At 57.9% G+C, this 11,678-nt stretch overlaps 1 protein-coding gene across 4 annotated transcripts; it reads left to right on the forward strand.

The window, feature by feature from the left end:
• Positions 1–143: 143 nt before the first annotated feature.
• TBC1D17 (TBC1 domain family member 17) lies at positions 144–10,790 on the forward strand. 4 transcript variants are annotated; one of them, XR_004440478.1, is made up of 17 exons: positions 144–336; positions 733–831; positions 1,088–1,162; positions 2,487–2,610; positions 3,482–3,689; positions 4,256–4,367; positions 4,457–4,615; positions 4,980–5,108; positions 5,189–5,292; positions 5,874–5,968; positions 6,448–6,564; positions 6,655–6,755; positions 6,851–6,950; positions 9,510–9,607; positions 9,754–9,870; positions 10,195–10,355; positions 10,463–10,786. XR_004440478.1 is itself a non-coding variant. In XM_033224140.1 (17 exons), exons 1-17 carry the CDS (start codon positions 316–318, stop codon positions 10,664–10,666), a joined length of 1,950 nt encoding a protein of 649 aa, XP_033080031.1. In that variant the 5' UTR covers positions 144–315; the 3' UTR covers positions 10,667–10,790. The 4 variants fall into 4 exon arrangements, 2 of the variants coding, with proteins under 2 accessions (XP_033080031.1, XP_033080030.1); XM_033224140.1 differs by having other exon boundaries at positions 10,269–10,355; positions 10,463–10,790; XR_004440477.1 differs by having other exon boundaries at positions 6,448–6,755.
• The last annotated feature ends 888 nt before the right edge of the window (positions 10,791–11,678 follow it).

Below are 11,678 nucleotides of genomic sequence, written 5' to 3' on the forward strand. Positions count from 1 at the left end.
GAGGCGTGCTTGCCCCACATGGTGCAGCTCTCACACCCTCCCACTTGTTTACTTCGTGGAGAGAGGGAGAACACTGCGCCTGCGCACTCTCCGTAGCCGGCTCCACCTTCAGCGTCTGCGCCACGTGACTACGATCCACACTCGAGGTTCCAGTGGAATAACCCCCTTCTGAAAAATGGTTTCACCCACTCTTTCTCTGGAACTGGTCGGGGCGCTACCACTGTCCGGTCCGGAGGGGAGCTGTTTTCTCCGGAAGTGACCACACGCTGACTCGGAAAAGGAGGAGGCGGGGCAGTGGGGCCTTCGGCGGCGACTATGGAAGGAGCCGGCTACAGGGTAAGCACTGAGGACGCATTCCCTCGCTTCAGTGTATGCGAAACGCCCCGTCTGGTGATCAGCTCTTCCCTCAGGCCTTGCGAGTGCACTTGAGAAACTCCGATCTCTTATAAACGCGCCGTCACCCTCCCGTCCACCGCCCCAGGGAAAAACCTCTCATGGCCCCGCCCCCCGGCTCAGGCGACTCCTTGGGCCCTGCCCTCTGTGGAACGCACGCCAGCATCCGAACGTGGGCTGGACCATTCTCCCTGCCTTCGTCCCGGGGCAATGGCCCTCCCGGCTCCGCCCCCTGGGAATGGCTCCTCCCTGGGCCCGTCCCTATTGGCTCCCCAGGCCGGTCCCCTCGCTTGTCGCCTTCTCTTGGGCCCCAGCCCTCGCTGGTTCTCCCCAACTCAGGTGGTGTTTGAGAAGGGCGGAGTGTACCTGCACACCAGCGCTAAGAAGTATCAGGACCGAGACTCCCTCATTGCTGGTGTTATCCGTGTCGTGGAAAAGGTGCGTTGGGAGGGAGCAGGGCTCGAACCCACTCCGAGCGGAATGCAGGCGCTCTGAGATGCAAGCGGCAACTGTAGGAGTTTGGTCTGGCGGTCAGCAGTGGGACCTGAAGAAGGCTGGGGGTGGGAACTGGAATGAGGGGCGGGACTTTGAAAGGCTGAGGGTAGAAACTGGGAAAGTTTGGAAATTTGCAACGGAAAGTTTTGGGAATGTGGTTTGGGGAGCGCCTCTAACCCCGCCTCCCTCCTTCCCCTAGGACAATGACGTCCTCCTGCACTGGGCTCCTGTAGAGGAGGCTGGAGATTCCACCCAAATCCTCTTCTCCAAGAAGGTAGGCTCCACCCGCTTTGCCCTTCTCCACTCGCTTTTCTTCTAGGTCCGTGCTGTTGTAAGTCATTTGAGGGACCTGCGTACAATCCCAGACCTACCCATGGGGCATGTGTGACCTTGTCTGGGCTTGGGTACTCTGCCCCTTGGTTTGCTTCTCTCTATGAAATGGGCAGAGGATGCCCATTCAAGGAAAAAGAGCAGGGACCATGAGACGCATGGTCGTGGGGATGGCTGACCCCTCTCTCTCTTTGCTTCGTGGGAGATCCTTGCCACGGTGCAAGATGTGGATTCGAGTTGCTTGAAGGGAAATGGCATTTCCTCTGGTGCCAGAGGACAGAGCCTGACAGCCTACTCACCCACTTCGTCACTGCTCCTGCTCCTGCCTTTCCCTTCGTTATATCTCCTGAGGCTTCCCATGGCTAGACCTCGTCCTGGGCAACTCTGAGACCCAGAGATAAGTCAGATCCAGACCCACCTAAGCCCTCACCCTTACTCACTTTTTGAGAAGCTGATAGATTTCTCACTTTTTGAGAAACACAGCCAAGGCACAAGGAAGTTGTGTTACGTCATTTCCGCTTTTCAGGTTGCCCTGCATCTGGTTGGTAGAACTTGTCATGTATCCTGGATTCCAGCTACAAAGAGACCTGGGAAATGCAGTGTTTTTGTTTTTGAGACAGTCTCACTGTCTCAAAGAGTGCAAAGTGGTATCTTATTATGGTTTTGTTTTGTATGTAGCTAGTGAGTACCGACATTGTCTTTAAGCACTCCACAGTCTGACTGCAGAGCCACCTGCCATGTAACATGGACCTTCCCACGCACTGGGAGACATGGGGCCAAGTCCTGGCTCTCTCTCTGGTTGCATTGGGTGACCCTGAGCAAGTGCTGTACCTTTTCTTTTTTTTTTCTTTTTTTTAATGAGACGGAGTTCCACTCTTGTTGCCCAGGCTGGAGTGCAACCGCGCAATCTCAGCTCACTGCAACCTCCGCCTCTCAGATTCTAGCAATTTTCCTTCCTCAGCCTCCTGAGTAGCTGGGATTACAGGCATGCGCCACCATGCCCAGCTAATTTTTTTGTATTTTTTTTTAGTAGAAACGGGGTTTCACCATGTCAGCCAGGCTGGTATCGAACTCCCACCTCAGGTGATCCACCCGCCTCAGCCTCCCAAAGTGCTGGGATGACAGGCGTGAGCCACCGCACCCGGTCTGCTGTAGCTTCTTTGTGCTTCAGTTTCCCTGTTTATTCGATGGGACTGTCTTCCAGGGTAGCCTCAAGGCTCAGATCTGCATCCCTAGCCCCTGACTGTCTGCTCCTTTCCTCCCCTAAGGACTCCAGTGGGGCTGACTCCTGCGCTTCTGAGGAGGAGCCAACCTTTGACCCCGGCTATGAACCTGACTGGGCCGTCATCAGCACTGTGCGGCCACAGCCCCGCCACTCAGAGCCCACGAGAGGTAGGCTGAGTTGTGGCCCTTGGGAAGCACGTGTGGGCCAGGTAGAGGTAGGACACATCTCGCCCTCAGTGGTCATGGCTCCAAAGGCTTTGCTGCTCACAATCAAGAAGGCCACCAGTCACCACCACCTTCCAGTCCGAGGAGCATGGAAGTGAATGGGAGTACAGGACTGTCCCAGCCCAGGTCAGCATGGCCAGTGTTTCTGAGGTCGCAGCCTTGCTCATCCTGCTGGGCTCCTGGATTGGCTGTGGGGGCCCCCACACCAGGCCTGCCCCTGAGGTTCGAGGCTAGTGGGGTGATAGATGCAGCCAGTCAGGGTGATTTGCACCATCCTGGGGTCACACAGGGTGCAGGGGCCATCCAGAGAAGGCACCTGACCCCTCTGGGGAATGGAGACCCCTTCCAGGAAGAGGTGATGCTGGAACTTGGCACTGAGGGACTCTTGGGAATTGTCTCTTCTGGCAGAGAGAGCAGCCCGTGCAAGCCAGAGGCAGGCGGCCCTGGTGTGTTTAGGGAGCCTCTGGCCTTTCATTGTAGCTCAAGTGTGGGATTTTGAGTGAAGAAGGGTTGAAGGTAAGATAGGCAGGGGCGACGGACAGACCTGAGGGGCCTCAAGTGCCAGGTTGAAGAATAGGGCCCTTACCCTGCAGGTTGAGGGGTGCCTAGGAAGGTTCTGGAAAGGCACATGTCCACTGGGCTTCCCTCCTATCTTACTCATTTGTGCTTCCAAGTAATGTGAGGCCAGGCGCAGGGGAATGGCTTGCGGTGGGGCCGTCAGGAGATGCCTGTGCCGAAGGAACATCCTGGGTTGAGGTTGATGAGGCCGGCTCTGGCCTCTCACACCTCCCCCAAGACAGCGCCGTCTCCCCAGGTGCAGAGCCCAGCTGCCCCCAGGGCTCCTGGGCCTTCTCAGTGAGTCTGGGGGAGCTCAAGTCCATCCGCCGCTCCAAGCCGGGACTCAGCTGGGCCTACCTGGTTCTGGTGACCCAGGCTGGAGGCTCCCTGCCCGCACTGCACTTCCACCGCGGGGGTACCCGCGCCCTGCTCCGCGTCCTCAGCCGCTACCTGCTGTTGGCCAGGTGAGCTTTCTCCCAGTGCTGGGCCTTAAACTGGGCCCAGTTCCTCCATGGCTGCAGCGTGACCCCTCGGGGCTGTGAAAGAAACACAACTCACACTGATTTAAAGGAAGGCAGAGAGAGTTGACCAGCACATATAACCAAAAAATGAAAAGGGAGTATTGATTTCAGGCAGGACCCAGGTCCCAAAATGTTGCAAACAGTTATCCTTTTACCCTCTGAGTTCGTCGTTCTCTGGGCCCCCAGTATCCCTGGCTTAACAACACCGCTGGATGGAAAGCACCTCTTCCCCCCATTCCAACAAGATCCCAGAGCTGCCTCTCATTGGCTCGTCCCTGAGTCAGTTACACTGGACCAGAAGGTGAAAGGCCCTCATTGGCCAGCCCCAAGTCCCATGCCCACCCCTGGGCTCCAGCTCTGGTCCTCCTGTAACAGCATCCCCCGAAATGAGGGATTCCCCAGGGGTGGTTGGGACGCTGCAGCTGGAACGGATGTCGGCCGAGCACAGACAGCCTGGGACATTGGGCCCCTACCTGTGCATCACCTGTGCATCACCTCCCGCCTCCCAGCTCCCCACAGGACTCCCGCCTCTACCTTGTCTTCCCCCACGACTCCTCTGCCCTCTCCAATTCCTTCCACCACCTGCAGCTCTTTGACCAGGACAGCTCCAATGTGGTATCTGTGAGTGTCCCGGGCACCAGGCCTGGCGGGTGTGGGCAGGGAGGAACGAGAAGGGGTGGGCCGTGAACTCCCTTTGGCCTCGTCCCCAGCGCTTCCTCCAGGATCCCTACTCCACCACCTTCAGCAGCTTCTCCCGAGTGACCAACTTCTTCCGGGGTGCCCTGCAGCCACAGCCCGAGGGAGCCGCCTCCGACCTTCCCCCACCACCTGATGATGAGCCTGAGCCTGGGTTCGAGGTCATTTCCTGTGTGAGTAGTGAGTGGACCCTCCCTGTTATTTCTGGCCGTATCTCCTTGGGTGTATGATTTCATTTTCCTTGGCCTCAATTTCCTCCTTGGTAAAATGGGGACGGTAATGGGACCCTCTCAGGGGGTGCATGAGGAAAGCGCTCATGGCTCTGCCAGGTACTGTGAGCACCTGCTCGCTCCTATTGGGGGACCCCCTCCTAACTAGGGGGTGACTTGGCTGCTGAGCCCCAGAAGAGGCTGCTGCCCGCCCCTGAATGTTAGTTATTCGGCAAGCTAAGAAGCGTCCTGAGCTTGTGGACTGAGGCGGGGTTGGGTCCCCTCACTGCCCTGCCGAGCCCCGGGCTCATTTGCCCTTCGCCTGCAGGTGGAGCTGGGGCCTCGGCCAACCGTGGAGCGGGGCCCTCCAGTTACAGAGGAGGAGTGGGCGCGCCACGTGGGCCCTGAGGGCCGCCTGCAGCAGGTACCTGAGCTGAAGAATCGGATCTTCTCGGGGGTAAGTGCCAGGGCAGGTGGGAGGATGGGGCAGGGCCAGAACAAGGCCCCACTGAGCTGCCTGCCCTCCTGCACCCCCAGGGTCTGAGCCCCGGCCTGCGGCGTGAGGCGTGGAAGTTCCTCTTGGGGTACCTCAGCTGGGAAGGCACAGCTGAGGAGCACAAGGCCCACGTTCGCAAGAAAACGTGAGTCCTCAGGAGGCCCTGCCCTGCCAGGTATGACACCTGGCGCCTCTTAGGGCACCAGTGGGCAAGTTCTGTGGACACTGGTTGTGAGCCTGCTGTATCTGGGCACCATCCTGTGCCTATGGAATACGTCAGTGATCAAGCCAGACCCATCCTTGCCCCTGTATGGTCTGTCTCCTGTCTCCATTGCAGTTTTCATTCCTGTGCCATACTGTTTTAATGATCACAGTTTTGCAGCATGTTTTATAACCTAGGAGGGCCCATCTCTCCTCATTCCTGGTGTATGTTATGTACCTGCCAGGCATTGAGGATGCAGCAGTGCTGGACGGTTCCCTGTCCCTGGTGTCCTGTCCAGTGGGGGGTGACAAATTTTCACCAAAAACCCACAAGGTTATATAGTGAGAGATACCAGGAAGGTGAAGCATAAGGGATGGTGGCAAAAATGACAAGGTGACTTGCTTGGGTCTGTGTGGTCAGGGAGGGGCTCTACAGGGCTGACTTGGGAGGTGGCGCCAGGCTGGGAGGTCTCTGGGTGCTGCAGAGAGTGGCGGCCTCACATCTTGTTTCCCTCTGCCACTCAGGGATGAGTATTTCCGCATGAAGCTGCAGTGGAAATCTGTGAGCCCTGAGCAGGAGCGGAGAAACTCACTCCTGCACGGATACCGCAGCCTCATCGGTCGGTGTCGGGGTGGCGCTAAGGGTGGATGGGAGCAGGGAACCACAGGAGGGCCTCAGGCACGGGTGCAAGGGGCAGATAGAGGGAGCCCCCTGCCTCCCCAAAACCAAGAAGGGGGCATCTAGGGGGAAAGCAGCATGGGCCATTGGGGAATGGCCTTGTGGGAGCAAGGCCAGGGACAAGACGGGAAAGAAGGGGAGCCTGGCTGTCTTGGGGCCCAGTCTCAGTTCTGTTGATGCCTCGAGATCTTAGCAAGTGATTTTGCCTCCCCGTGCCTCAGTTTCCCCTGCTGTGGGAGGATACAGCGAGCTGGTGAGCAGGAGGCCCGCACCTCGCAGCAGGAGCATCAGTGATGGTTTCTAGAACCAGCTCCGCTGCTGCCCGAGAGCGAACCCTGAGGCTGGGGCTGGCACTGGTGGCCTGCAGGGATGGGCCCCCCTACCCTTCTCACCTTTGCTCCCTGCGCCCGCTCCCCGCAGAGAGAGACGTGAGCCGCACTGACAGGACCAACAAGTTCTACGAGGGTCCCGAGAACCCGGGGCTGGGCCTGCTGAACGACATCCTTCTCACCTACTGCATGTACCACTTCGACCTCGGTGGGTGGCAGGCCTGGGGCCAGGCGGGGCCTGGGCTGCCCAGGGGAGCGCTGTGGGCTTGGCTGCAGCCTGACCCCGTGTCCTCCCCAGGCTACGTCCAGGGCATGAGTGACCTTCTCTCCCCGATCCTCTACGTCATTCAGAATGAGGTGGATGCTTTCTGGTGTTTCTGCGGCTTCATGGAACTCGTGGTGAGGCTCGGGCCAGGGGTGGGGCACAGGCCTGTCGAGCAATCGGGTCCTGGCACCTCACGGGGTCTGCTCTTCCCCCTCCTTCCGTCCCACAGCAAGGAAACTTTGAAGAGAGCCAGGAGACTATGAAGCGGCAACTCGGGCGACTGCTGCTGCTCCTGAGGGTGCTGGACCCCCAGCTCTGCGACTTCCTGGGTATGTCTCTTGGGCGACAGTGGGGCTGTAGACCTTGCCAGATTCTCTGGTAGCAGCCACAGGTGGCGTCCTGGACATTGGGTCCTGATCCAAACAAGAGAAACATCCCCACGCAACCTAGAACGTAGAGGCAGAATTGCCGTTTGAAGCAAAATGTCACCAAATGCAGACACGCAGGGACGCTGACTCACCCCATCCTCATGCTCACCTAGATCCTGTTTGGGCTTTGCCTTAGGCTTAACCTGCAGGGTATTTTTCAGAAATAAGGACCTAGGCGTTTCTGCCACTTCTTGTCTCCACCTGGCTGTGGCTCACCTTCAACCAGGAATCAGAAACTGGTTCTCTGGGCCATGGGGCTGGGGGTGCCGCATCCCGGCTTTAACATTTTTATTCTTCGGCCAGGCACAGTGGCTCATGCCTGTAATCCCAGCACTTTGGGAGGCAGAGGCAGGTGGATCACTTGAGGTCAGGAGTTCGACACCAGCCTGACCAACATGGAGAAACCCTGTCTCTACTAAAAATACAAAATTAGCGGGGCCTGGTGGCGCATGCCTCTGATTCTAGCTACTCAGGAGGCTGAAGCAGGAGAATCGCTTGAACCTGGGAGGTGGAGGTTGCAGTGAGCCAAGATCACACCATTGCACTCCAGCCTAGGCAACAAGAGCAAAACCCCAACTCACAAAAAAAAAAAAAGTGTGTATATATATATTATTATAGTATATATTATTTATTACTTAGTCAGTGTAAAAACTGCAGGAAATTAAGATGAAGAAAAAAAAGTAAGACTGGGTGTGGTGGTTCATGCTTGTAATCCCAGTGCTTTGGGAGGCTGAGGTGGGCGGATCACCTGAGGTCAGGAGTTCGAGACCAGCCTGGCCAACATGGTGAAACCCCGTTTCTACTAAAAATACAAAATTTAGCCGGGTGTGGTGGTGGGCACCTGTAATCTCAGCTACTTGGGAGGCTGAGGCAGGAGAATCACTTGAGCCAAGGTCCCACCACTGCACTCCAGCCTGGGCGACAAAGCGAGACTCTGTCTCAAAAAAAAAAAAGAAAAAAGCAAGTTAAAATTGCTGTTTGATATCATTTTTCTTGAGTGCAGATGGTGATGATAATAAGTTAAACTTATTCATGGACGTTTCCTCGATGCTTTAGGACCCCCGGGGGAGGGAGCTGAGATACTCTGTCCTCACCTTACTGATGAGGAAACTAAGCCATAGAAAAGCGTCACCTAGGCCGGGCGCAGTGGCTCACACCTGTAATCCCAGCACTTTGGGAGGCCGAGACGGGTGGATCACGGGGTCAGGAGATCGAGACCATCCTGGCTAACACAGTGAAACCCCGTCTCCACTAAAAATGCACAAAACTAGCCGGGTGAGGTGGCGGCACCTGTAGTCCCAGCTACTCGGGAGGCTGAGGCAGGAGAATGGCGTGAACCCCGGAGGCGGAGCTTGCAGTGAGCCGAGATCGTGCCACTGCACTCCAGCCTGGGTGACAGAGCGAGACTCCGTCTCCAAAAAAAAGAAAAGCATCACCTCCTAGGGCACAAGGACAGAGGATGCCTCTGTGTCACTGAAAGTCTTCTGAAACATCACTTTTCTTGACTGTACGGCATTGTGTCCTGCAAGATGTGGTAGAATCGATTTAACTTGACCTGCTGGAGATTCGGGTCCTTTGCAGTTTTTCATCACAGTGCATGGTCTGGGTCATACCTTTAGGTTCACTTCCAAGAAGTGGAATTTGGTTCAGGACAGTGCTTGTCTTCACAGCTTTGGAAAGTTTGTCCTCCATTGTTCCTTTCCTAAAAAGTTAGAATGCTCAGGCTCTCACTCTCATTTGAGTTAACTTGGGGGAAAAAAGGTTCGACACCAGGTTAATTTTTTTTTTTCTTTTTGAGATGGAGTCTCGCTCTGTTGCCCCGGCTGGAATGCAGTGGCGCGATCTCGGCTCACTGCAAGCTCCGCCTCTCGGGTTCAAGCAATTCCCCTGCCTCAGCCTCCCAAGGAGCTGGAATTACAGGGGTGTGGCACCATGCCCAGCTAATTTTTGTGTTTTTAGTAGAGACAGGGTTTCACCATGTTGGCCAGGCTGTATTTTTAGTAGAGATGGGGTTTCACCATGTTGGCCTGGCTGGTCTCGAACTCCTGACCTCAGCTAATCCACCCACCTTGCCCTCCCAAAGTACTGGGGTTACAGGAGTGCGCCATTGCACCCGGCCCTCAGCTTAAATTTTTGCTAACATCATATCTAGGACTGCCAGTTTCCTTAGGCCTCACCAGCAGCGGGCACTGAGGCCTGTTTCCTCGGGCGTGCTGGGCGTCCTGCCTCCCTTCCGTGTCCATGGCAGATGTGGAAGTATAATAGCACATTTCCTCTGGAGAGTGGGAGGAAGAAGGGGCAGGGCCCACTTCAGAGCTGCTTCTGTCTCACCTCTGAGGTTCCCAAGCCAGGCATAAGTCACTTGTCTAGACTTGGGGAAGGTATTCCAGTCAGGATGACGTCTCAAACTCTCAGTCCCAGCGCTGGGCAAGGCTGAGTGGGCTCCATGTCATCCCCCAGATTCCCAGGACTCTGGCTCTCTCTGCTTCTGTTTCCGGTGGCTGCTTATCTGGTTCAAGAGGGAATTCCCCTTCCCGGATGTCCTTCGGCTGTGGGAGGTGGGCCAGCCAGTTTGGGCGAGAACTGAAGGGGTGGGCTCACTTGCCCTGGGAGAGACTGGGAGATTGGGCGGAGAGGGGCAGGCCCTGGTGAGACCTCAGGCCCAGGCTGGGTCATCACCCTTCCCTCCCTCCCGCACCCCCAGGTGCTGTGGACAGGGCTCCCTGGCCCCAATCTGCACCTGTTGGTGGCCTGCGCCATCCTGGACATGGAGCGGGACACCCTCATGCTGTCCGGCTTCGGCTCCAATGAGATCCTCAAGGTGAGGCTCTGGCTCCCTCCCGGCCCGTCCCCGCCCTGTCCACCCTGAGCTGGGCTCTGCCCAGGGCCGCAGTACCTCCAGGGAGCAGGTGTTCAATGTGGGATTATTGAAAGCCTGGTTAGCGGGGAGTGCAGTGGGGGTAGGGCCGCGTAGGTTTTCCTCCTGCCCCATCGCGCCTGCTCCCAGCAAGGTCCTCAGGGCAGGTGGGTGGGGACGTGCCCTCCCCTAGTACGGCTCAGAACGCTCCCGGAGGCCTGAGAAGCATGACTGGCCCAGCGCGCCTCTGAGCCCCAGAGGGCCAGCCCGGTGTGTCTTGTTTCCCAGCACGAGCCACAGAGTGGGCGCTCGGGCGGAGGTGGCTGAGTGCTGACTGGCGCCTGACCCACCCCCGCCCGCAGCACATCAACGAGCTGACTATGAAGCTGAGCGTGGAGGACGTGCTGACGCGCGCCGAGGCCCTGCACCGCCAGCTAACCGCCTGCCCCGTGAGTCCCCCGCCCGCCCACCCCGCAGCGCCCCCTTCCCGAACCCCGCCCCCATCTCACCTTCACTCACCTTCCTCTTTTCGCTTCCCTCAACCCTGCGCCTCCAGGAGCTGCCCCACAACGTGCAGGAGATCCTGGGGATGGCGCCGCCCACAGAGCCCCACAGCCCCTCGCCCACCGCCTCCCCGCTGCCTCTGTCGCCCACCCGGGCCCCGCCCACTCCGCCGGCCCCCACGGACACAGCGCCGCAGCCCGACAGCAGCCTGGAGATCCTGCCCGAGGAGGAGGACGACGACGGCGCAGACTCCTAACCCCGCCCGGCAGCCTTGTTCTGCACAGGCACTTTAGACCGAGCCAGGGACACCTGCGAGGGGCCGCGTGCACTCCGCCGCCCTACTGATAAGCTGGCTTCATTAAACTGACACTTCTCATGTGCAGTTGGCTTCTTGTTGGTGGGGGGAAGGCTGCCAAGTGGGCTCTGACCTGGGTGGGGAAGGGATGGTGGCTGGGCAGAGCCTAGGGTAAATGATTGGGGTTTGTGGAGGCAGGGCTCCCTGACTTGCCTGATTTTTTTGTTTTATGAGATGGAGTCTTGCTCTGTCGCCCAGGCTGGAGTGCAGTGGTGGATCTCGGCTCACTGCAGCCTCCACCCTCCGGGTTCAAGCAACTATCCTGCCTCAGTCTCCTGAGTAGCTGGGACTACAGGCGTGCGCCACCACACCCGGCTAATTTGTATTCTTGGTAGAGACGGGGTTCCACCATGTTGGCCAGGCTGGTCTTGAACTCCCGACCTCAGGTGATCTACCTGCCTTGGGCTCCCAAAGTGCTGGCATTACAGGCGTGAGCCACCGCACCCGGCCTGATTTGGGGTTTTTGGAAGAGGATAGGGTGCTCTGGGCTGCGGCTGCGACCTGGTAGCTGTGTGGGAACACTTCCCGGACATAACCAAGGTGGAAGGGCCTGCAGAGTTGCACTCTGCGGAGCCTGCCCTCCCAGCTGCTGCTTGTGAGAAAAATCACCTCCTGTTAAGCCACTGTCAGCCGGGCTTTCTGTTACTTGCATTAGGGGCCATCTGTGCTTCAGCCTCGTGACAGTCGGAGGTGGTCGTTGTGATTGCCATTTCCCAGTGGTGCAGGGCGTCCGTCCGGTTCCCCTCTATGCGCCCCCCCCCCCCATGGAGCCCCACTGTCCAGGAAGAAGTGAGGGGCAGATACTTGGGGGACTCCAGGATAGGCGTAGCGCCTGCTAACTGCAGGGCTAGTGGTTCCGATGCAGGCAAACTGGGGAAGTAACTGAGCCACGGGGAAGGCTGGACCACACGGC

The sequence above is a fragment of the Trachypithecus francoisi genome, unplaced genomic scaffold (assembly GCF_009764315.1).
Source record: "Trachypithecus francoisi isolate TF-2019V2 unplaced genomic scaffold, Tfra_2.0 Lachesis_group12, whole genome shotgun sequence".
Lineage (NCBI taxonomy): Eukaryota > Metazoa > Chordata > Mammalia > Primates > Cercopithecidae > Trachypithecus > Trachypithecus francoisi.

Coding starts and splice junctions, on each gene's coding strand:
- TBC1D17 (XM_033224139.1), top strand. CDS start 316: ATGGAAGGAGCCGGCTACAGG. Junction 2,611..3,481: donor CCACTCAGAGCCCACGAGAG/GTAGGCTGAGTT, acceptor CCGTCTCCCCAG/GTGCAGAGCCCAGCTGCCCC. Junction 5,109..5,188: donor AGAATCGGATCTTCTCGGGG/GTAAGTGCCAGG, acceptor CTGCACCCCCAG/GGTCTGAGCCCCGGCCTGCG.